General features: G+C 38.9%; 1 protein-coding gene and 1 long non-coding RNA gene across 4 annotated transcripts; both read left to right on the top strand.

The window, feature by feature from the left end:
• The first annotated feature begins 1,049 nt into the window (after nt 1–1,049).
• Nucleotides 1,050–14,585, top strand: LOC140000515 (uncharacterized). Of its 3 annotated transcripts, none has more exons than XR_011805557.1 (5): nt 1,050–1,375; nt 6,062–7,721; nt 8,242–8,353; nt 9,307–11,652; nt 14,571–14,585. It is a non-coding gene; the product is annotated as an uncharacterized lncRNA (long non-coding RNA). The 3 variants fall into 3 exon arrangements; XR_011805556.1 differs by having other exon boundaries at nt 14,568–14,582; XR_011805558.1 differs by having other exon boundaries at nt 9,330–11,652; nt 14,568–14,582.
• A 916-nt stretch (nt 14,586–15,501) lies between these two features.
• Nucleotides 15,502–22,813, top strand: LOC140000549 (coiled-coil domain-containing protein 138-like). Its single transcript, XM_072030567.1, has 4 exons — nt 15,502–15,878; nt 16,663–16,779; nt 17,714–17,906; nt 19,894–22,813. Exons 1-4 carry the CDS (start codon nt 15,765–15,767, stop codon nt 20,082–20,084), a joined length of 615 nt encoding a protein of 204 aa, XP_071886668.1. The 5' UTR covers nt 15,502–15,764; the 3' UTR covers nt 20,085–22,813.
• The last annotated feature ends 2,793 nt before the right edge of the window (nt 22,814–25,606 follow it).

The following is a 25,606-nucleotide window of genomic DNA, read 5'->3' on the forward strand; positions in this document are numbered from 1 at the left end:
AAATAATGAAAGTATCTGATGCAAAAGAATTTGCATGGGAAAAGAAAAGGGGGGATTGATTAAGGAGGTATGGGGAAGGCATTGGGGAGGCAAGGACAATCCCCAGACAAGGACTGTATATCTCGAAACAAGACACTGGAACTCATGATAAGGAAGCGGCAGACGGACAGAGAAACAAACGTAAGGACTATAAATCTCAAAACTGGACATTGGAATTCATTATAAAGATACAACAAACGGAAGAATTGGCAACAACCAGCTCTCGCAATTAAGAAACGTGCCAATTCAGCAGATTCCTGACCAAAGGTGAAAAGTACACTGTGAGGAAGACTCGGGGTCTTCCTCCCAAAGACCCCTGCCCACGTCCCAAAGACCCCTGCCCACAATTCTTGGGAGGCTCTACGCAGGCGCAAGGTGCCAAAAGGCTAATTAGCATGAGAAGCGAGGGAAGGCGGGGATAGGTAATGCATATGTATAGGCGCTTGTAGAATATTGAGAGATTGATTGTATAAATTCAAGACTGCTTTCCGCTTTGGGTATGCACGATAGGTGGAGAGATCCCCCGTGCATCCAGCGCTGCAATAAAGAATATACCACTTAAAGGAATTTCGGCTTCGATCTTTGAATCAATACTTTATTATTATTTTTTTTTTTATAAAGGCGGGAGGAGTTGTGGAGATGTGGGTAGTGCTTAGGTCCAGCAGGAAACTTGTGCATGTCAGTGGGACGCTAGAGACTGAGGAGGGGATGAATTTTTAACGCAGCCTGTCCACAGAGATATCACACCATTTGGGGACAGCCCAGTGGCCTCCATTTGAGCAAAGTGCCTGGAACTTGCAGAAAAGCGAGAGGGGCACACCTCCAGCAAGCCGCGGGGCAACCGCCTTACGGCTTACAAAATTAAATCAATCAATCCAAAAGAATAAGTTACAGCTCGTGTCTCAAACTCTGCAGCCTGCGCGTCTTCAGGGCTGCTCCCAGCTACTTTCTGAGGGACCCTTTGCAACCTCAGTTCCTAAAGCCCTGTCAGGGAGCCCCAGCGGCCGCCCCGCGCATGCGTCACAGCCTCGCCCCTCCCCTCCCCGCACTGTGGCAACGGCTCCTGCGCATTCAGCGGGGGCGTGCGCAGTGTGCGCAGTGTGCGCAGTGTGCGTAGCGCGCTGCGTGCGCGGCGTTCCTAGGGCGCGGCCGGTGCCCCGCCTGGAGCTGTTTGTTTGTGCCGCTGCGGCGGCGCGGCGCGGCACGGGAGCGGAGCGGAGCGGAGCGGAGCCCGGCCGGGCTCGGCGCTGCTGCGGTCGCCATGTTGAGGCGCAGCAAGGCCGAGGTGGAGCGCTGTGTCGCCTCCGTGCAGGCCTCTGCGGCTTCTCGGAGAGAGGTGAGCGAGGCCTCGCCGCTTCCCTTGGCCGGCGGGGGGGGAGGCGGAGGGGGTCCCGGTGGGGTCCCGGTGGGGTCCCGGGTGGGGTGGGGGGCTAGGGGGGTGGCCGGCGTCGTGAGGGGAGGGTTGGGGCTGCCCCTGCCGCTGCCCCTGCCCCTGCCCCTGCCCCGCGGCGCCTCACGGACAGGAGGGGTTTTATAGCAGGGCTTTCCTCGGGGCCGGAGCGAGGGAGAGGTACTTTCCTTCACAAAGGAAGCACCGCGCCGCCTTCAAGTTTCAGTGTCCTTTCCGTGCGGCGCCGTGGAGGTTTCTGGCCGGCCGCTCGCTGAAGCGACAGCGCCGAGCGAGGGGGGCTGGGGGCGCACAGCTCCGCTCCCTGTCAGCCAGCGGGCCCGGGGGTGACAAACGCCACCCGTGCCCATTTTAGCTGGGAAACGCTCAGCCGCCTGATGCGATTCAGCGGGCCCTAATCCTGAAAGATCCCGGCCTGCCGCTCGGAGTTGCTTTGAAGCGGCGTGAATGTGCCCGAGCTAAGCGTGATCCGGTAGGGACTGCGTGCAGGGGCTGTGCCTTTGGTTGGTGCCTTTCCCAGCAGCAGCAGCAGCAGCAAAGCTGTCCTGTGACTTTGTGGGTTCGACTTGGGCACTGTTTGGGCTAGACAGCGTCAAGTGCATCGCCGCCAGGTGCACAGATACGTTCCCACAGTGTTGATACTCCCCGGTGGCCTCGACACAAAATATTTCCTCTCCTCTTCTTGTGCTCAAGGCCACCGGACGCGTTTAGTTTTGACTTTCGAGCGATGCTTACAGCTGACTGTGTAGCACAGTCCACCGAGGGAATAGTTACTGGTTTCCTTGTTGTGTTGATTTCGGAGGGAAGGGTCTGCCAAGGCTGCAAGCGTTTCTTTTGAGGTTGCTTTTCATCCCTGTCCGCAAGGCGTCAAGCGTGAGTCCGCTCTGGCGTGTCAGTGATACCTGAAAAGATGGACCGAAAACGCGGAGGCCTGTTTTCATTGAAATTCACTTAAAGTTTTACATAGATCACTTGGGGGTGGGGGAGGGGTGGGGAGTAGCAATTTGAGTGTATTTCGAATGCAGACCGTTGATTCATGTTTTGCGTCGTTGGGCCTAACTACCTCCAGTAGTTTGGAGTTCACAGACAAAACCTGCTTTTTGATCCGATGTTGGGAGCTCGGATTTTAAATACATATTTAAAAATAGCTTCTAGTTTGATATGAGAATTTGATATGAAGCCTGTCTGCAAAACCTGCTATGAGAAGCTTCCTCTAGAGCTGAAGAAAAGACTGAAGAAACTAGCTGAAACTTTGGGAAGGAAGTGAAGACTTTTCTGCTCTCCCTGTTCTTTATGGAAATGTTATACATCGTACTCGTGGGGAGGGACTTTGAGGCTGCAATGAGATAATAGATTATGATGCATGCCTTTCAATCAGACTGAGATATTTTGAAATTTTCCATTCTCTGTACGTGTACATGTATACTTATTTGTTGATAAATAGACCACACTTATAGACTAAATTAAATATCAGCTCACCTGAAAGGTTTCAGACCCTGATAATGCAGTAGAATTGGTACAAGTGTGCCACTGTGCACAGTAATCTCTGTGGAATTTTAGATGGAGAATATGCTTGTGAATACCGGCAAAGACACACTTTGCAAATGTGTCCAATGTTACGGACACAGAGTGTCATTTATATTAATGAAAGTATTGATGTGCAGATTAAGCATGAATATAAAACTTCAAGTGTCTAGGGCAAGAAACCAAACATACCTCACCTCATGGAAAAACAAAACAAAACAAACATGCCCAGATTTCAGGTCAAATAGTCTCATTAAGGAGCCTGGTTTCAGATGGTTTGAAAAGTATCTTATTTCTAGATACAGTCACTGTACAAATGACCTGCTTCTGATCGTTTGTGCTTACATGATGAATCTGTACATCGGACTTAGCATGAAATATCTGTATGAAGTCTATATTCCTACTGCAGGAAATGAGCATGCTCAGAACTACTTGAATTTTGCTATATTCCATTCAGAGTAACTCATTAACTTTTATATATGCTTTTGCATTGTATTCACTTTTTGTGCCTTGTTCTGCTGGACCATACATAACAGTGTTCCATTAAATATATATATATAGTTTTATTTTTATTTCATATTTTTATGCAGAAACTATATACAAGGTATTTTCAAAAGATAACATACTTTGCCTTAATTATTCAGGATGCAAGAGGAATTTTGTTACAAATGTGAACACCTGAGGTTTAAATTTAGCTTCTTTAACGTCTAGAACAGTAATGGAAATGCATATTTCAATTAACTGGCAATATTACTTTTACACTGTGAGTGTAAATATATGTGGTTTGATCCTGCTAGGATCTATTTCTTTAGTCATCCTCAAGAACTGAGTTCACAAGTCATCAGAATTCCTTATAACATACACCTGATTGTTTTATACTGTTGAGTTCTGTTCATGCACACCTGTTTTATTTTTCCCTTTTCTATTGAAAATGCAGTTGCTCAGGAATTCCTGATGGTACTGTGTTACCAACTACACGTGTTTGTTTTTTCCTTTTTATACTAGTGACTTACACAGATTTTATGTAATTACATCATAGCAAGCAAAATTTCCTTTCCTGTTTATGGAAAACTGGTTGCTTCAAAACATCTTTCCAGTGTCATCAATAAAGGCTATGTTATTAAGACTTGTATCAGCTCTCTTCAATGAGTGTTTGAGATGGATGGAAAAGCAGCAAGGCAGCCTTTCTTCCCTATGCTTCTACCTGTGCCTATGTAAATACTTCCTTATCCTGATTTAAAGGAGACACACACCTAACCTATGTATGCACTTTAGTTATTAGGTTTAAGACAGAAACTGCAGTTTGCTTCGTAATGAACAACTTGGTTCTTCTGGCTGTTTTCTGAATCGGCACAGTCAGGAGGTTTTCCTAAAGAAAATACCTTGTCTGAGTTTAAAATGCGTACCTTCCTACCACATCTTTCTCTCTTGTTTTCAATGTAATGCGGCTTTCACCTCAAGCCTATAGTTTAGTGCTAGGTAAGGTCTTTTTGATTGTTATTATTTGTTATTATTGTATGTAGTTATTCAGTGCAGTAACAGTTCAGTAGCTGAATGCAGTCCTTACTGTGTTCATGACGAGAAGCCCTCTTCCCCCCCAAAAAAAAGTTTATATAACTAGCCTGATAACACCGTTGGGATTTCGGACTGTGCCGTGGGTTCGGGAGACCACTCTCAGCAATACTTCCTTTAAATTGTAATTCAGTTCTTCTAGTTTTTTCATGCTCCGCTGACCGTATGCGCAGCCCTACTGTGGGTGGAAACAGCCCCTGACCCCAAGGGGTATGGCCTGCCTTGTGTGGTTATATCCCAGAACGTGGCAGCCTCGTTTGCACCTCCTCCAGGCTCCGCAGTAACCCTGTGGCCCGAACTCCGTGGTTTTTGCTGTGTTTCCACGCTCTAAACTGAGAGTAGGTGGGATTTCTTAGGTGGGAAGAAAACATTTTACCTATCTTGAAACAGTTGTGAGTGATATGTACTAGACCAGGACTAAGTACCATCTTTTTTGTTTACTCTGTCAGATTTTAGGGGTTCTTTTTGCAACATTGTTACATTGGGGGAAAAAAACAGGCTGTACTTTAAATGTAGCAGACTCTCTTCTTCTACTTCTTCTACACTCTTCAGTAAGAAGTGGTTGTGAAATGTCACAAGTATTAAGGCTTGTTGCTTGCTTCACCAGTAACCTCAATTTCACGTTTGTAGCCTTGGCCAGTTACAGGAAAAGCATTGTTTTCCAAATCCCACATCTTTCAAAAACAAAACTTTGGTTATGAGGAGCGGACTGGAGCTGATAACTAGTTATCAAATTCAGTCTCTCAAAAAGTATCCCCATAATTTCTGAAGGCATAGGAGATCGGTATCTGCTCACGTATACCTTCCCTTCGTTCCTAAAAGTCTTCCAAATATTCAGTAGGAGGTATAATGACTTAAAACAGGTAAAATAAACTGAATTCCTTACATGCTACAAGAATGCTTTTGCATAATGCTACATCCCTCAAGGCAGGGCACAATCGTTTCCAAATTCAGAAATGGATAGCAATATACAAATGGCTTGTCATCAGAGTGAAAAACTCTCCAGTCTTGACTGGGTATTAAGTGAATCTGAAGTATGACTCTCGTTGTTCTTTTCTTTAAACTTTCTGCACAAAAGCAGGAAAGTTCTGATCAGTGGTACCATGACTTTTTCTGGGTGGTCAGTTTTGTGCCTGCAGGGACTAAGTGAGAATAGAGATAATCGTGGTTGCCAGTTGTAAGGGCCGAGTGAAGCAGGAAGCAGAAAGTGGGAATGACCCGCTTAGAGTAGTTGCCATGTGGAACAAAGATAAAATGCTGTGTTCAGGATAAACGAGGAACATTCCAGTAATGCTTTGTTACCACGAGCAAATCTGCTGAAGGTGGAAAGCCTTATATCCAAGTAACTATAGTACTTGTGATAACTAAGAATGAGGTTTTACCTGTGTTTTTTGAACAAAAACTCTTATTTTGGAAAGAATGTAACTGTGCTATTGGTCGATGTTCTTGAACATCACGATGTTCGTGATGATCTTGTTCTTTGGGACTTGAAAGTAAACGCTGTGCTTTTTTTTGAAGGGAGGTGATGTAACTAACCATGGTGGAACAGGTGGACGGTCAATTTATGGAGATGCATTTGAAGAAGAGAGCTTTGAAGTGAAGCACACGGGTCCTGGATTGCTGTCGATGGCAAATAGGGGTCGGGCTACGAATAACTCTCAGTTCTTCACAACACTCAAAACAGTAGAAGCCTTGGACTTTAAACACGTGGTGTTTGGTTTTGTGACAGATGGAACGGATGTTGTGAAAAAGCTCGAATCCTTTGGTTCTCCCAACGGGTTAGTAAGTGGAAGAGTTGTCATTACAGACTGTGGGCAAATAGAGAATTCTGGCTTTTGAGTATACAGATGTTCTAGCAGTATAAATCAGTATTTAGATGTTATTGCTTAATTATTTCCACTTCCTTAAAAAGGACACTTCTGATGTATAAATGTAAAATTGCAGCTTATGGTTGTTTTTTATGTGTTCTAATTGATTTTTTTTGCATGTTAAATAAGTTCAGACACTGGCATATTTTGGGTGTATTTGTGTTATGACATATTTGTATGGAATGTCAAATTTTACAAATTAAATCTTAGTCTTGTCAAAATAACTATTGTCTTCACTTTGGCTTGCTGAAGAGCAATTTGCATCGCGTTGTGTACTTATTTTGAACATGCTAATTGATGTTGATGGTCAGTAGGCGGAAGGCCTTTGAAATGTCATTCTTCCTCTGATGAGCAGTGAGGAAGCTGAGGCAGCTGGGCAGGTGCTGGTCAGGTGGATGCTGTTTTGTGCTGTCTGCAGGCTCTTGGGCACTTGAGTACTTTGAAAGGTAAAGAGCAGTTCTTATGTGCAGTCTGCCACAGGATTTAGTTCATACTTGCTCGGGAGATTACCTTCCAGACCCACGTTGTTTTTGTACATGGTATGTTAAAGTGGCTGGTAACTTTTCGTGACAACCATCTCCTGGAGTGTTATCTGGGAAGCTGTGGTGCAGAGGGGGAACGTGCATGGGTAAGTTCTTTTTAACTTCTCTCTTACAGCTCGGCGCCAGGACTATCAGTATTTTTTTCAGAACAGCCGACTTGCTGTTCATATATGCAGTTAGAGATGACTATAGACATCACATGTTTCTGTCACGCGCTATATCTTCATATCATGCTTTACTTCTGAGGCTAGCGAGAGCAACCCTTCCCTCAGCCTCTCCAGGGAACGCTGCTTACACAAGCATTACCCTGCACGCCCCTAGCGCACAGATTCGACCCGTGCCTGCGTTACACGGAGCTGTAACCCAACAGCGAGCCTCTCCCCTGCTCGTCCCCGTTTCAGCTCCACAGCACGGGACGAGGCCCCGCCGTTGTTCCCGTTAACCCCCTCCGCCCGCCCCGGTCCCTCAGCGCAGCGGCCGCCTCGATTTCACGTTGGTAGCCTTGGCCAGTTACTGGAAAAGCATTGTTTTCCAAATCCCACATCTTTCAGAAACAAAACTTTGGGTATGAGGAGCGGACTGGAGCTGATAACTAGTTATCAAATTCAGTCTCTCAAAAAGTATCAGAAGGGTCTTCCTATGCAATTACTTTGAAAGTGTTGTACATCTAAAATGTGCTTGTTGTGTGTTTTCCGTTCAGAAATCGTTGAAAGGATTCCAGTTCGCTAAGCTGTATTTTGAAGTAAAGGAGTATGAACTTGCTAAAAGGTAATACGCGTTGCTGTATTCTGCTATTCTGTTCTCTAAAGTACTTTAGAAAAGCTAAGTGAATATGAAGTAGACTGGAGAAATCAAGATCACTATCATGCTGCTTTACAGTAGCAGTAGATGTGGGTATCAAGTGCTGTTTAAATCTTTATAAAACAGCAACTTAGATAATTAGTTGCGTGATACTGAAAAACTTGCTGTTTGAAATGGCTTTTATTCCATTGTATTATGAAGTAATTACAGTTACAGTTTCTTTCTCTTTTTTTTTTTTTTTTTTTTTTTTTTTTTTTTTTAGTAAATACCAATACTTGGTGGCAAATAAGTAGCGTCTGTACATGTAAAAATAATGTTGTTCTGTACTTTAAGGTCCAGACCAGGTATCTGGAACCAACCATGACTGCATTTCCTGTATCACATGTTAAATTCCTGCCCCGCTTCCGTGGACACTGGGGGGGGGCGGGGGAGGACAGAGGGACTCGTATTATTGAGGAATATTGATCCTTTTTTTCCTGCTCCATAGGTATATATCTACATACCTCAGTGTGCAAAAGAGAGATCGGAGAGCACACAGATTTCTTGGACAAATTTATGAAGCTGAGGACAACATAGAAAAAGCTTTTGGATGTTACAGGGTAAGTACTCCACCGACCTCCGATGTCCTGCTTTAATCCATTGTAAAGGGACTTTTAAAATCATTCTGTTCTGGACTTTTCTTAAATGCATAGAAGAAAACATGTTTGTGGAAAAAGTGTAATATGTATGCTTTCTGTTGCCAAAGGTGTATATGACGTACTGCAGAGGGGATTCTTCATTTGATGTGTTTTGCTTCATCAGTATTTTTTTTTAAGATGATTCTTTTGTGACCTAGACTGGGTCTTTGTGCTAGCTGCTACTAAATTCTTTCCATATCTTACATTGCCCTTTGGATTAGGGAATTTGACAGCAGTGACAGATTCTTAGCAAGGGCTCAGGTGACAGCAGTAATCTAGTTGCTACTGGAAGACTAGACCTAGGGTGTTTTCTAGTTGTTTGTATTTATTGCTTTTTTGGGGGGTTTTGTTTGGGGGGGTGTGAGATGGGGCAGGGCGAACATAATTGACATTTATTTGTATGATTGCCCAATGAAAAATTCACCATCAGAATGCCTTTGTTCAGGTTTTGGGGAGGGAGAGGATGTGCTCAAAAGTTTTGCTGCCAATACATCCCAGCTTGTCGTAGGGTGTGACTTAATTATATATTTCTTCAAAAATGTCTATATGGAGTTAGACTAAAGGTACGTAAGAGTCCAGCTGCCTGCGTATAGCTGGTGGTGGGGGCAGAGTAGCTGGCTTCTGCGTTTTTTCCCTTGGAAATTCTTTCTTTTCTGAATTTTTGCTCTTTTGAGTTGCAGCAGATGTATCTGGGTGCTGTAGACTAGTGATGCATTTAGCAACTGAGGTCTTTCTTAACTCATTCAAAAAGTATTTACTAATAGATCTGTCTAATTTGAATACCTGTGTCTTTTCAATGACTGTTATAATTTTCTTTCCCATTCTGTGTGGATTGCAAGATCAGGTTACCTTTTTTTTCCTGCCTTTTTTTCCAGTGTGCGTGCATGGGGAAAACTAGCGTTCTGTGGAGTTGAACCCAATGCAGAAAGATCTAGTACTGAAGATAGCGGAGTTACTGTGCAATAATGCCGTCACTGATGAAAGAGCAAAATACTGGGTTGAAAAATCTGCTAAGTTGTTTCCTGGAAGCCCTGCTGTTTACAAGTTGAAGGTAAATGCCAATTTCCAACCTCTGTTCTGTGACGTTCAGAAGCTTCTAGCGTCTGACTGGAGGAGCACTTTTCCCGTGTCATCTTCTGTAAAACTTCCTGGCTAAATTATTTTAGAATCTTGAGTATTAAATCTAATGGAATTAATATTCTTTAGATGTAATTCTTCTAGAATTTATTCTATTTTTCTAGATTTCCTATTCTTCTATTTAAAGAAATGTTAATTTCTCTGCCATTTGACACTTCGGTCTAGCTTTCAAGAAAACTGCAACTGCAGGCTTTCGTACACTTGTCAAGGTTTCAGGGTTGACAGTCTTCAAAAATGCAGGAAAATCATGTTAGTAGTCACATCCAAGAAGTTAAGACTAGGTAGGCAGTTCTCTATTTATTGTGTGACTGGCAGGAAGGTATCAGGCCTGAGAACTCAGACTTCCTTGCCCTCTATGCTGCTTGTTTGTTTTCTAAATTTGGATTAAATAGAGCAGAAAGTAAGGAATGCTCTAACTCTCGATTGCTGCGTAAAAGCCTTCAGTCGCACAGTCTGACTTTTGCACAGGTATTAGTTTTGTGTAACACAGCAGCAATGACACTTAGTCTTAAGATGTTTGTTTTAGACAGGCTATTCTGTGGCAGGGTATGCTGCCTTTGAACCAAATGGTTTCACAAGCTGAACATGCCATCCATAAGAGACAAATTCTGATTTTTTTTCCCTATTTTAAATGTTTGAGTGTTTCATTAAGCTTCGTCATAACTGGAAGCTTTTCAGCTTTAATAGTTTAAGTAATGTAGTTTGTGTGGTGGAGGCAAGAGTTGTCTGTTAATGTAGTTGTTGAAAAGGCCCACATGCAAGATGAAATATTAATGCGTTGCCTTCATGTTCAATAGGAGCAGTTGCTGGATTGTAAAGCACCATCGCTAGCGGAACTTCATAAATATGATGTTGGTAAGAGGCGTTACTCTCTGAAACTCAGCATAAACATGACTGTCTGTACCAGAGGTTCTTCTAGAAATACTTCGTATTGCAGTAAGAGACAGATAGCAACACTGAACAGCTAGTATGGCCCTAATCACTCCAAAAGAGGAGTGAATATGTAAGGAGTTTCAATTTATGCTGTAACATGTTGCTGAGAAGCAGTATTGTTATGCTTGGTTCTTAAGAATCTGTCACATACTTCCCTACTTCTATCCTTTCTGTGTTCTCTAGTCTGTTCTGATCCATTTTCATTTGCTGCTGCCTGTTTAGCTCTTTGTGTTTGGACATCGGTAAGCGTCAATGGGAAGGCAGGTCTGTCTTCCTATGTGACCTATGAATATAGGCTCCGAATATGTTTCTAACCACCTAAGAATGAATTCAGCTCTGTAATAATGGCAGTGTCGGACTAATACTGGTTTGGAACAATGGGCAGTAATGTTTGTGTTATCGTCATTTGTGCCAAAGATGTACACTTGGGTCTTCAAGACAGAACAAGGGAGGACCAGGAATGACAAAAAGGAATTTGCATTGGGGCTATATGGGTGCTCACGCTCATTGCTAATGTAGTCGGTTAGGTAGGACTAAATATTCGAGCAAGAGGCGTATCTATTAGTATTTTTAGAGTCGAGTGTGAGGCAGCCTTTATCAGAAATGAAAGTGCTCAGGTTCCCTAAATGGTGGACTGGCTTCTCTTTATTCTAAACTAAATTCTTAACAGAGAAACTGTGACTATTGTACATCAACTCTCATTGTATACAACTAAATGCCTCTTAATTTACTCAGTAGCAATTTGTTAAATTGCAGTTCTGAAGTGTTTCACTCAACGGGAAATAGGAGAGGTCTGGGTCTATTCAGCAGTTAATCACTTTCCTGAAGCCATAACAAAAAGGAAACTTTGGCTACCTCATGTTTCAGTCCGTGCATAGATTGATTCAAACAAGTCATGGAACAAAACTTTGAGCATTTCTCCGTAATTCTTTAGGAGATTACTTTTTCATTTCAATATGTCTTGCTTTATGCTGGTCGCTGTAAACGCTTAAAATACACTTTCGCTGGTTTGGATAAGCAGTCTTTATTTATTTAAGACTATATTTTTAATGTAAAGTGTGTTCTTTTTCTCCACAGATAACACCTTACCATCCCATTTGGGTAAAAGTCAGAGTAATAGCGAACTGCAAGTCGCCTGTCAGAATCTCCAGGTAGGAACTGTAATGGCCTCAGACATTTTGTAATGATCAGTAATGTTACAAAGATTCTCACTTTTGACAGAGAATTCAGAAATTACTAACTATATGACTGTCATCATCCACCTCTTCCCCTAAATTAGTTCACTGACTTGGTAATGACATGGGTAGTGGTTAGATCAGATATTTGCTCTGCTGAAGGGAGTTTGAACACAGTGCTATTATTCCAAGAGTTGTGTCTTGTGATGCGGTGTTGGCATGGAGAGAAACACCTACAAGCACTGCTTTTCCTGACAGCACCTGAAACTATGCTCTTCACTCTGGGCATTCAAGAGCACTTGCCCTCTTGACTTGATCTTCTGTGAAGACCATCCCTTCTGCCTTTACTTTTCTGCTGCTGGTGACTCCCAATAGTTTATCCACCAGCAGGCTTGGGCCACTAACTAAAGAGCTCCCAAACCTGCGTTGGTTTTATTCTGTAACAGCTTCTGTGCTTCTGCTAGATTTCCTGCTGGGACTGTCTTTTGCACCATCCAAGATCAAAAGAATTGTGCGTATCTTTTTTCTCACCACTTTCCTAGAGGTGCTTTCCACTAACTGAAGAAACAATACAGCAATCTAGTGTTTAGGGCACTGGACTCTTTTGTCTTACAGATAATAGCATTATCCAAAACTTCTGGAAACAAAATCCTACTTTTAATTGTCTATGCTGTTACTTGAACAGCCATGCAGAGCTGAATTCTGCATTTTGGAAGGCCAAGCAGTCCTGCCGCAAATCCAATTGAATGTAGATGGCCATTAGGATACTTCTAATTAGTCAGCTATTGTGTAACACTATAATTAAAAACAAAACCTAAGCATATCTGCAGAGGAAAGAATTCTAGTTCACTATAAATCGGTAATTTCATGTGTTTCGAAGGCGTTTCAACATTTTTTTTCCTTGGTATAGAGGGAGCGTTCAGCACAGGAGAAATATGCACTGGAACTTGAGAGACGAGAACGTGCTCTAGTTGAGCGAGAAGAATTGCTTCACAGATGTGAAGCAGCTTTCGCTGCAATAAAAGATGCTGATGAAGACGTTTAGGCAGTACTTGGAACTATGAAAAAAGTACAATAACTTACTTAGTGATTCTTATTGCTCCCCATACATTTTAACTTGCTTGTAGTTTTCTTAAGCCATCATATGTTTGCTGGATATAATGCTTATTTCTTTAAAGTGTTTGAAACCCCCAAATGAAAGATTTAGCATAAAAAGTGCCAAACTGTTGTTAGTGAGTTTGGTGTGGTTTCCAGTTCAGAATGGTGCAATGAATTGTGGGATGTGTAGGTACAGATTACTGTTGAAATTTGGGAAAACTAGATTAAAATGAAGCAGTTAACCACTGGGTTAGAGAGGTCAGTAAGACTGGTGCTTCCAGTATTTGCAGGTCTTCGGAACAGACTAGACAAACATTTGGCAGGAATGAAGTGATGCACTTTATTATGATACAGATGGTACCCGATTTGATAATGGAATTGGATGGTTTAGACATCCTGGCACCACCTACAACAGCCCTGTGGTCTGTGAAATTATTGCCAAATCCCTGAAGAACTGTGAAATTATTGTCAAAACCCCAAATATGCAAGCCTTATAAAGCATTGTGTAATGTGGTTTGGAGAAATTGAGAATATTAATTCTTTTTTTTTTCCTCTCAAAACCTTTCACTTATAATTCTGCTGTCCCTGACTGTTTTGAAAGTTTAGGGTCAATTTCAAGCCACCTTGCTCCTGTTCCATCCCAAGCTGGGCAAGCTTTTCCTAGGCTTGGTTAACTCTAAAGGTTTGGCCTTTTCAATGGAAGTAATTGAGCACTCCGTTTGGAGCCTATCTGTAGCATTTTCTTTGTTGATGAGATCATTTCTATATTTACCGCTTAAGTCCTTTTTGCAGCATGATAACAGTCTGAGAGTGAGGCTTAAGAAAATGTAGTGGATGGTTGAATTCCTAGTGCAGAAGACAACACTTCTGAACAAAAAGCTATTTTCACATAGAAGATTCTCACGGTTTCTGAGAAATGGAATGTTACTTTCTGAAAACATTTGTTTTATACTCGGCTTCAAAGCCTCAGTGTTGTTTTTTTTTTTTCCAGAATCTGCTGGAAAATATTTAATTATATTTCAAATTTCCAATGAAGGGGAAAAAAGACATATTCCTTGGTTTCTTTTTCAAGGCACGCAGGTTTTTGACTGTTACAAGTAATTGTCGCTTCAATTTTCCTTTGTTGCAGTTTCTTTTGTCTGTTTTTGCTTATATTTTAATGGTATGTACTGGTATTAAATTATATTGTGGACTAATAATAATAACAAATATTAAAAGATTACTATCTTGAGTTTCACAATTATTTTTTTCCAATTCGATGAAATGTAGCACGTATTGGATACATTGCTGGACATTGCAGGACAGGTGTTTAAGTACAGGTGAACTAAAGCGTCTTAACTATCAGCAGTGAATAGTTAGAATATTTGAAAGATTCAAAAAAAGGGAGAATTGGGCATATTTGTGGTTAAAATGGATGTTAAAAAAAAAAGAGCTAAGTGTAAACAAAAGCTTTGACATTTGTTTTCATTCACAATTCTTTCCCACACCTGACTTAACTGAGGAATGTACAAGAGGATCAATGAGAAGATCTAGGTATTTTCTGAAAAAAAAAAAAAACAAGATCCATAGGCTGTACACCATGGCTCCCATTTTCTTTATATTTCTTCTTAATATGCGGTGTGGATGTTGCTTTCTTCACTACTGGTGGTATGTGCAGATTGGACCATGAAGAATTACAAATTTGATCTTTGAAAGTTTGTCCTGTTTTTTAACACTGAAATGGAACTTAGTTGAGAATTATTTCTAAAAAGACTCTCTTGTTAATCACGTTTTAAAATTTGATATTTCTCTAGCAGCATGAGACAAAAATGAGCCAACTGAGAGAAACCTTGAGAAAAATGACTGATGAAAATAACGAACTGAGGTCATCGCTTAACTCTCTGAGGGAAAATAACGAATTGCTAAAAACCCAGGCAAGATTAATTATTTCCTGTTACTAGCTTTACGAGTTACAGTCAAGTAGTCAAGCAGTACAGTCAAGTTTATAAGTAGCTTTGCAAGTTACAGTCAACAATTTTAAATGTTTGAACAAGTTGTTTGCAAAATTGCTGATTTTGTTTCTTTAAGACAAGAATTGTGTGAATGGTTGTAAATACTTTCTGCTTCGTTTTCTAGTACATGAAATTTAGTCTCTCAGAGCTTTTGCAGTATTAAAGACTTTAGAGTTAGTTATTTTTGAAAGTGTTAATTAAAGGAGTATTTTCTCTGTTCTTAAAGGCACGCTGAGACAGTGGTTCACAAGAATACAACGTTAAAGTTTTCTTCTCACTTGACTTAAATCTGACCTAAATGCTGACAAGCAAATTGCTGCCTAAACTCTTTTGACCGTTGCTCCTTCAGTGAATTGCAGTTCTGATGCTCTTGAGTATGATTAAAATCATCTGCTTCCTAGTCTCAGCAAAATCTTTCTTTCTCTTTCTCTTTTGTGCAAACTGAAGTATTCATAGAGGACTTACATGATGATCAGGATGCTTGTTGTATCCATAGAGTATGCTACTTATATTTAAATGGCGGTTATAGTTTGCCCCATATTCTTTTCTCACAGTCGCAAGTGATATATGAGCAGTATCAGTAGTTAGACAGAGGGACAGAATGACAATTTCACGAAATCTTTATTCTTCCAACAATGCTAGTTACACAGTTAAAATTTAGCCTAAGTAGATTGTATGAAATAAAGCAAAGGAGTGTATTAAATGTATTAAAATGAGGATCATGCACAGATCATTAAATATTTTCATTCTCCTATGATCCATTTAGTTAGAATTATAAAATAGAGTGATTTTGTATGTGAAAATCTCTTCCCAAGGCTTTCATAAACATTTGTTTAAGCACAAAATAAAGCATGTGCGTATTACTAATGTACTCGTATATTTTAGTCTATTGGTATTGTGGTTTAGAAAATCATAGACTTGAAAACTGAAATAACTGATGTTGTGGATGTGTTACAGTTACTACGGATTTCAAAAGTTTACGACCCCTTAACTATTCTTATGGACTGGATCTCAGACCAACACCTTAGCAAAATAGAAATACAAGAAGAGAGAGAGGACAGTGAGAAACCTCAGTGTGCTAAAGAAAACTACACTCTAGAAAATTGTATGAAGGTAAAGGCATTTGAATTTGTTTAGGTTGAAATGTTAAGATTCTTTGTATTATTTCTGAGTGTAACAGGTCTGCCTGTTTTACACACGCTTTGAATACATGAATTAAAAGAAAACAGCAGTTAATCCATCAGTATTAATTCCAACAGTGAGATGTAATAGATAATTTTTCATACAGATATTTATACAGATCATTTTTAAGGAAATGTGTAGTGTGCAGTCTGACCTTGAGATTCCACGTGTCTTTCTATTTTAAGTCACTTTTCTCAGCTGATAATTTATCTCGTGTTTTATCTGTAATACTGTATGTAATTCCTTTTTCCTAAGGAGATACACACGTCTAATTTAAAGTATTTTAGTGCTGATACTAGGTATTAAAAGTTCAAGTTATGTCTTATAAAAGATGATACCGTGCTATACTTGTAACGCTTTTTTGGGATACCGAGGCTTGGAAATCAGTGAAGCGTTCAGGAAATCTGCTTTTTCTGTTTGTTTGTTTGTTTGTTTGTTTGTTTAATTATTATTCTATCTAAAATTTGTAGCCCTTGGTATTAGACTTCAGAGCTTGAGCTCACACAATGTCTTTCCACTTTTTGTGTAAACCTGTGTAATTCTGTTACCTGTACCAGATCTGCCCAGTGAGTATTTGTACATGTAGTCTGTTAAACTCCGGGAATACGTTGATTTTAGTTTGGTTTAGTTTTGCTTAGTTTGCTTTTTACTTGTGGTTAGCTTGTACTGTAAGTTCGTATACTGCACGTAACTTTGCCATTCTGTATTTTTACAGCTTTTGCCTATGGTCACTGGACAGCTCCAGTGGATGCCATTTGTGGATCCTAAACTACATATGTCTGTGATTCAATTTATCTGCTGGTCTCTAAGGCAGATAGACACTGGTAGTCAGGTAAATTCCCAAGAGATATTTTGTATTATAAATGAGTATGAAAAGTAGATATTTTCAGGGAGTATATATAAAAGAAACTTTGCTGTCTTTGCAAAGCATACATGCCTACCACAGATACATAGCAAATGAAAAACTAATTCTCACCAAATTAACTTTCTCACATTCGTTGTAATATTTTGCACCGTGTCTGTAAACATATTTTTGCACACATATGTGATCTTTGTTGCAGTAGTGTGTAGCATCTCAGAAATGGTATTTTCCATATGTGCTTACAAAACGTGTGAACTAGGAAAAGAAATATATTTTTGTTCGCTTTATGCATGAGATTTGTTGAAATTGATGGCAACGTGTGGCAAAGTAGCAAAGGTATTTTGATTTCTTTGTTCTCTACTCAGTGTCTAACTGAATAGAACTAAGCTGGTGGTTCCAGTGCTAATGAGAACGTATTTTAAATGAGCATGTTATTAAGTTTGATTCTGAAGTAATATTTCTGCACCGGTTTTTGAAAAGTCCAATACATCTTACCTGTACAGTATTCTTAAGGGTCATGTTTAGACCTTAGTTCTGTAAATGCTTTTGTAGGACCTAGCTTCAGGCATCTTCACAAAAGAGGGTAGTGTAGTAGGCAGCACTGATTAAAGCTGAGTTTGAACTGACTTTATTCTGGAACCAGAGGCAAATTAAATAATGTCAGCATATCAGGGGCCCTGACTACCTTGTTTCTTTGTGAAGTGTGTGTTGACTAGGCCCTGTGCTAATGTTGTTCAACTGCTTGTGGAACGCAAAGTAGTATCCCATGTACAGACTATATTGCAATACACGGTCACGACATCTGCTATTTAATATTTAATCCTTAGGGGAACATACGTACTTAGCAGACAGGATTTTCATGTATTTTAATGTTTACGCTAAATGTGCACGTTGTTTGAAACAGGATGCAAGCATGACAGCAACAATGGAGAGACTTGCAGAAGTTATTCTCAAAGGCGCGGTACAAAAGGGAAGCATGCAAAAATGGACTAAAAAGTCTACACGGAGTAAACCAAAAGCTGCACATTTCTTTAAAAGCTCCTCTATGCCTTTGAGGTTTCTGTCAACTTTAGTTGTGCTTAGAACAGCAAAACGAAGTAAGTTCTGGTTTTTATTATGTCTTTTTTAAATTATCTTTTTCTTTTTCTTTTTTTTTTTTTTTTAAATCTTATTTTCAGGTATGTGCCCAGACAAAAAAACAAATGTACAAAATGCAGCAGTTCAATGATACTGTAGCATCTGTAATGCTTTAGTAGTAAAGGATGTTTTATTTGAATTTTACCACCTGATGAAGCATAATATAGGGAAGCAAGTATGAACCTTGCTATTATTCATGTCATAATTTGTGTGGTCATTTTAATATGCTTTATTTATGTCAGTGAGATCAACCTATTTTGTGACAAAGGGGAAAAGAGATGTTGGTAATTCTCTCAAGCAATCACCGTAGCAGTGATTTGTTTGTCAAGATCTGCACTGCATATAATGGTACAGCTAATTGCTCCTCAGTAAACTGAAATCAGTAGCAAATTCAGAACAGTTCTAGAATTTCATTGCTTTGTCAAAGTTTAATGTAAAGCTCATACTCTATCTAGCTCTTACCTCTCTGCTGTCTCCCCTTTTCTCCTACCAAGTCTGTCACTGCAAGTGGCTACCCATAAACATTATCAGCATTGAAGAATGCTACCATATGCTGATGCAGTATAGTAATGTATTTTGTTAACAGGCAAAAGCAAACGAGGTCGTACTTGTCTGGAGATATCGCAGTTCTTAGTGACTTTTGCTTCAGTTCATGAGAGTTACTCCACTTGTGCAATTTCCAGGATGCCGTAGTATCTCTTCTCAGCAGCAGTTTCTTTAAAAACAAACAGGGCCTGAAAAGACAAAAAACATTTTCTTTGAAGTGATGACAAAAATACTGACCTGTGCAGTATTTATACTGGTAGTACTTAGAATAAGTAGGATTTAAACATTCTGGAAGACCACCCTGTCACCATTAATAAACAAATACAGTATTTCAGCTGTTGGAGGGAAGAATCAGTGTATTTTCAATTTCAGTATCATATAGTTTCAGTCAGAATATTTTGGTGAAGCATGATTACCCTGAAATTGAAACTCACATTTCTAGAAATGTTTGATGAAAATGATGCAAATGAATTACAATACAAAAAAAGTACTTATTGCAGAGATTAACTATAAGCAGATGAAAGCTGTTGATCAGAATGAATCAGTTTAGCTTCTCATGGTCGGTTTTTACTGCGAGCCTATAGAACATGGAAAAAAATTACCTGTTAAATTTATGTTGAAACTTACCGTGTATGAATTTTCATCACTGACCACATGTCTAATGATCTAGCGATGACAAAGCAGCACATTCAGTTTAAACATATATATCCTGTTCCCTTCAAGATGCTAATATCCAGCAGATGGCACTGTAATTAAACTTTTGCTATGTGATAAATTTTTCCCTTACTCTTAATTTTCTGTGCTCCAGATGATCAATGCTATTCCAAGATATTGAGGAAGATTTGACATCATGAAATTAAGAAAACTGAATTGATTCACTTTAAATTATTCAGAGAATTTAGATTGTGTTCTCCAAAATGGATGCATATATAACGTGGATGCATATATAACTTAAACTACAGCTTTTTATGGAAAGGAATGTGAATAGTTGCTGTCATGGCAGTAATTGCAGTTATTCAGATGAATGAGCCTTTTACTCCTTTATTAGAGGCTTCCCAGATGTTGAAACCAATATAGTCCCAAACTATGCAGCTTGTGATTTCTTTTCTCTCTTAAGGAAGAGATTAGAAAGGTGTTATATTTGCAAATATATTTTGCTCAATTTGTGAGTTGTAACTTGTCTTTTTTTCCACTCACAACAATTTTTGTAAGGAATAAAAATAGGCAGAAGATGCATTTAAACAAATAAGTAAATTAATATTTTCAGCCATTTAATTTTTTTTTTTTTAATTAGTATATATCTGCAACAGTAACTCTTAGGATAAATATTCATGTATTTGTGATCATCTAATGGAACTGTGATTACATAATTTTTATTCCCTGTTTTCTGTTATCTTTCAGTGAATTACCTGACTCAGGCATTTCATTCCCTTTGCGTGGACTTGAAGACAGATGAAGGAAAGATCTTATTTTTGCAATACCGATGTGTGCCTATCATACTAAGCCACTTAACTATATCCAAAAAATGTCTCCTTTTTATTGCACTTAATGCATTAGTTGAGATGGCCATGAACAACGATAAAAGTGAGTAATTGAAAAAAATACATACAAAGTTATGATGAAAGTAGGTGAGGTAAGCATAAATACCAAATCAAAAATAACGTGCTGCTTCTCTATAAATAACCTGATCTAGCATTAGCATTCATTTGTGTCCTTTAAATTCATTAGAGATATAAAGTATGTTTCTGAATTGTCCGTCTCTTCTCACTGTCAGCATCCAAGCTTTACATCTTGTCCTGGTTGCTTTCTTAGTGGTGTGATTTTTTTTGATGTTTAGTTTAGCTTTTCTGTTTATTCCACTGGTTTACCTTGCTGATGTTTTGCCAATGAGTAATTTTCTTTTGAAGTAAGGCTGTGCCAGGGCAGCCATTTCATGAAATCCTGTTAGCAGGTGGAGATAAAATAAATAAATAAATAAATAAATAAACTTTTATCTTTTTTTACCCCCCTAATGTGAACAGCTCACCCCTAGCCATTTTTCACTTTAAAGTAATTGGAAATGGCACATCTGTAAGGGATGGTTATGTTTCAATGAGTTGTACTGTGGTGTGGTCCTATAAAAGGGTTAATAGTCTCCTTCACAGTGGTTTTCCAGGTGACACAGGCAAAGAATCAGTTGATAACAATCTGGATGAACACACAAGTAGTGAGCCATTCCAGTGTCATGTGGAACAATCCTTGTTAATTTTCTTAAAATAAAAAGTATTCATTGTTTTTTGGAACAGAAAAGGGAAGGAGAAGGGACTGCTGCTATTTGTGAAATGTATATTGTTGGCTTGGGGTATTTTGTTACCATGTACTATAGGGGCAAAAACAGAAAGCGTGTTTGACTTGGGATGGAACAACGTTGAGTTAGAAGGCATTTTGTAGTGAGATAAGTGGCAGAAAGATTTACCTGATGTTGTTTTCATCCTTTCAGACCGTGTGGTTAGTTTATCTATTTGTTTTTTTTACACTAAAGTATTTCTAATCATCATAATTTTGATCGGTATAGTAACTGGGAAAGAAAAACCTAAGCAGGGTTGATGGTATCTGACATTACTTTGAAGAAAAATTCCACTAACAGTACATGTTCTGTTATCTAGTAGTAGTCATTTCGATCTGCTGGATGCCTAGATTTGGAAGAATAATGGAGATAAATTGTGACAAGTTCACATTTTGCCATGTTGCTTGTAACCTTGTTGCATGTCAAATGTAACCGTTCAGGTATTGGTACCATCTGTTTCCTATCTATAGGTAGTATCTTAATGACAAATTAGAATTAATAGTCTTATTGCTGTTCATCTTTACTGGCACGCAGCTTTTCATGTACCCCATCCCTGTTTGGTTCAGGTGTTTCACATCCAGAATCCTGTCAGTCTGTCTTGTTATAAAGGTAGTTCCTGGCCTCCAAGGTGTAGGTTTTTGTTCTGGTCTTTTCTGATCTTTGTAAACTTCTGTTCAGTCCAACTTACTTCTGTGACATAAGGAATCCTGTTCTATTTTTAACCTTTTTTATTGCTTTTTTTTGTGTGTGTGTGTTTGTGATGGTCATTTAAGAATGATGGTGGCCTCCCGTACATCCTGTGTCATAGCTGCGTGAAGGTCTTGCACATCTAGGAAGCTGAAGAACAATTGATACCATCCTGAGGTCAACATGTACTGGGTGATGGGCTGGACCTGTCCTTGGGCTCTCTTAACTCGGGGTCACCCACGAAGGCATCCACACTCGAGGGGCCTTGCACTGACTGTTACCTCGCCTGCCCTCCGTTGTGCTATAACCACTGGCTCTTACCAGGCCCAGCTGTTGACGACGAGAATCAGTTAAACTCAGCAAATGGTTCCAATCTTGCCAGTGACTGTGTAAGAGACAGCAGCTCATCAGCAAGCTGTTCAGTGTAGTTACTGGTTCTTTTTCTGTGGTCCTTATGTAACTTTTCCACGAGCTAACTCTCCATCACTCTGTTGGGTTGGTCCGCTCTCCTGGCAGATCCACATGCAATTAGAAACGAGGCAAAACCGTAATGGTTAATTTGTTAAAACATGAACTTCAAGCTGGTGTTCCTGACAGTCTTCATTTTCTGAGGTGACAGAGCTTTAGCTATAAAACAGAAATTTCTGAATGACAATAGCTGGTGAGACTTGATGCTGTGAGTGACTGATCACTTTGAGGGTAAATTTCAGATGAGTTCTGTCAACAGTGATAAATTGCTCATTGTTCATTACAGTCTACCAATGAAGTTAAGTTAATGTAACTACCAAATGCTGCAATTTTTTATGGCTCCTATGGGAGGCTTTTGCAGATTATTTAAAATTGTGTCAAATCCTGACCGGATAGATTCCAAGTTAGTTTTTCTACAGTAGTGAATAAAAACAAAATCTGTGCAGAGATGATGCAGAAAAATATGTAAAAATACACAGTTTTTATTCTTCTAGTTCATCAGATAGACAGGCATTTAAATTATATGCTTATTTTGTACATTTGTGATGATTTAAAATCTATTCTGCAAAAGCTTATTTGAAATGAATATATAAAATGAATAGATAAACAATGTAGGAAAAATCTCTTTAAATGCATGTCTTTATCAGTTTGCTTTCATGTGATTGAACTTTGTGAAACTTGAGGTATTATTTCCACTTTGGCTCTTCTGCTTTATGGTAAAATTCCCTCAGCGTATTTTTTATATTGTTTTATAAACCTCACAGTTAAAACATTTTACAGTGTATCTGTATGTATATGTGTGTGTATATATATTAATAAAGTTTTTTTAAGATACCTTAAGACCGGTATTTTTAATAATAAAATAATACAGTATTATTGAGACCAGTAAGAACAAGCCAGCAAAGAAATGGCCAAGTAAGCAGAATATGGTATTTGTTTACACCTACAAAAAGGAATTTAAGGCATTTTTAGATATTTAAGGATATTTATAGGAATAAATTGTAGGACCTCCTTCTTCTACAGTAAAAGTAGAATAATATTACAATAACTATTAATTTAATGGCATATTCGAAGTAACTATATCCTGGGGCATACCAAGTGTGTTTATACGCTAAGGGCAGAGTGCAGTGAATAGTGACTTGTTTTGTTGGATTCCTAACAAATGTGTTCAGTTCTGTGACCTATTAAATCGGTACTTATGTTCTTTATGGTGTTGCTCTAAATCAGCCTGTACTATTAGAATCAAGAGTGAAATAACACAAGGGAACAGATTTTACTTTATTCTGAATTGACTAAGTTTTGGGGAGCAGGATAAATAGAAAAGATTATACTATATGTCCATGTTTAAAAATTATCCAGCATTTTACAGGAATTGTTTTGATATTCAGGTGTTCTTATCCAACTCTGACCTCTCAATTACGATTCTGCCTGTCTTGAAACGGTACGGTGACAGTTTTGATAATGAAAAGCTGTCTAGTCATCAGTGTCTACATGTACTATTTCCGTACGTCATTTTGCAGCAGCTTAAAATATTTCCTTGTCAGTTTTTTTAGCATAGCTTAGTGTTCTCCTCATGTCATCATAAGAAAAGGAGCATTGAATAAACATGTTGAAGATGAGATTTTTTTATCTGAGTTTAAAATTGCTCAGTGTCCTGTTTTCCTTTGTTCTCAAGGGGATAGGCCTTGTTTTAATACCACAAGTGCTGGTAATATCAGAATTCTTAGGAACTTGGGTGAGTTTTGTTCGCGGTTTTACCTGATTTTTGCATCACATGCCTAGAATATACCCAGTTAGTACATTGTTCTCATGGTTGCACAGCATGAGGCGCATATAAAACCCTCAAAAGCTATAAATCAATGATTTAGTTTTCCATGAGCCAAGTGCTGTGATTGAACTTTTTAACTATTTTCTTTTACAGTTTACTTAAAGATTTTCCTGGAAGACTGCAGTAATGAACGCTTTTTCCATACTTTGGCTGCATTGCTTCAGAATCGCGAGCTAGACATTTCGATTTTGGAAAGGATTTGTTTTATATTACAGAAACTCTCCGAAATAAAGTAATCCTTTACTACCGTTTTTCTGTTAATTGCCATTAGATCACTGAACTTGGGGACCTTTCTCTTTTTTTAAAAGCTCATCTCTGTTTTGACGTTCATTTGCTCCAATACAAATAATGCTGGACTTTCATTGTTAGCAATTATGTTTAAAATGTTTGTCACAGATATGTAAGATGAATCTCTCAATTTGCCTATATATCTGTGTAGTTCAGAATATGAACTAAAAAATAACTAGCCTAAAGAACATATATTCCTCATTTATTTAGATGACGAGAATGCTTAGAAGAAAACCCTTCTTTTCTTCCCCCGACCTTCAGTTTTACTGAGTTACTTGGTAAAAATGTCCTCTGAAAATTGTTTTGTATGTGACTTAAATTTCAGTTTTGTCAATTTTCATCTCTATCAAAACAAACAAACAAAACAAACAAAAAAATAACACACGGTTTAAAGTCTTGAGCCATTTAAGACTTTGGGGGAATGTTAACCTTTACAGAATAGGTTTCTGTTGCTTACTGGTTACTAATTTATTATAACAAAGAGCTTCAGCATGTCAGTGGTAGAATGCTGCTGAGTTCCGTTGATGTACATTATTTAATGGGATTGTTTCATTTATAAAAGCAGGTATTTACACTAAACTGTTGCTTACATTAGAGTTAGTTATTTACAAAACTGAGGGTTTTGTTTGATTTTTCTTAGGAACAAAATTGAACTCTGGGGGAAAAAAAAAACAACAAAAAACTTCCTGTAAAATACTCTAATTTAATCATATTTTTCATTGGAAATAAACTAAAAGTGTACTCAGAAATCCAGATTTTTTAATTTGTTTAATTAAAAGGCAACCTCACAGGTGGTGCCATAAATCTTAAGAAATGAACCTTGAAATATTCTTTAATTGTTTTATCCTTGGTTTTGTAGTAGTTCATTACTGTATTTGCCTCGATGTTATTGTGGATTTTCTGTACACGTCCTGTTTCTGAAATCTTGCTTCTCACTGGGGAAATCCTTTTACAGGTTTTCCTTGATCTTCCACTGTACTACATGTAAATACCATTTAGTCAAGAGAAAGCATAGTTCTTGATGTGAGGAATGTTTTAACAATTCCAATTCGTGTCCATAAATTCGTGTCCATAAAGAATAATTCTGTTTGAATCCTGTCTGCCTCTGGGCCCTGCACTGGCAATTTAGTTCTTGAACCACAGATGCAGTGTGTCCCAGTCTCCCCCTCATTCTAGTCAATTTATCACGTCTTCAGAAAACACTCCTTAAATTTATGAACCTGTTTGCTTTTGTTATTCCTGACTTCTAGTTCTAACAGTTACAGGTTTTTTTCTGTCTTCTTCGAGATTGATTTAACACTGCTATAGATGTTATGTAGATGACTGTAAATAGCTGGGAAAGAATGTTTTAATTGCTCGTGAGTCGTCAACCTGTTTGGGAGTTTCAGAACAACTGATAATAACTGGTGACTGCTGGTGACTGTTATGAGATCCTTGGTATCTGGCCAGGGGGGCCAAGAGATTAAGAGGAAGAAAAAAGAAGCTGAAGGACGGTTGGGAGACAAGACCTGTGGAGA

Source organism: Anas platyrhynchos, chromosome W, assembly GCF_047663525.1.
Source record: "Anas platyrhynchos isolate ZD024472 breed Pekin duck chromosome W, IASCAAS_PekinDuck_T2T, whole genome shotgun sequence".
Lineage (NCBI taxonomy): Eukaryota > Metazoa > Chordata > Aves > Anseriformes > Anatidae > Anas > Anas platyrhynchos.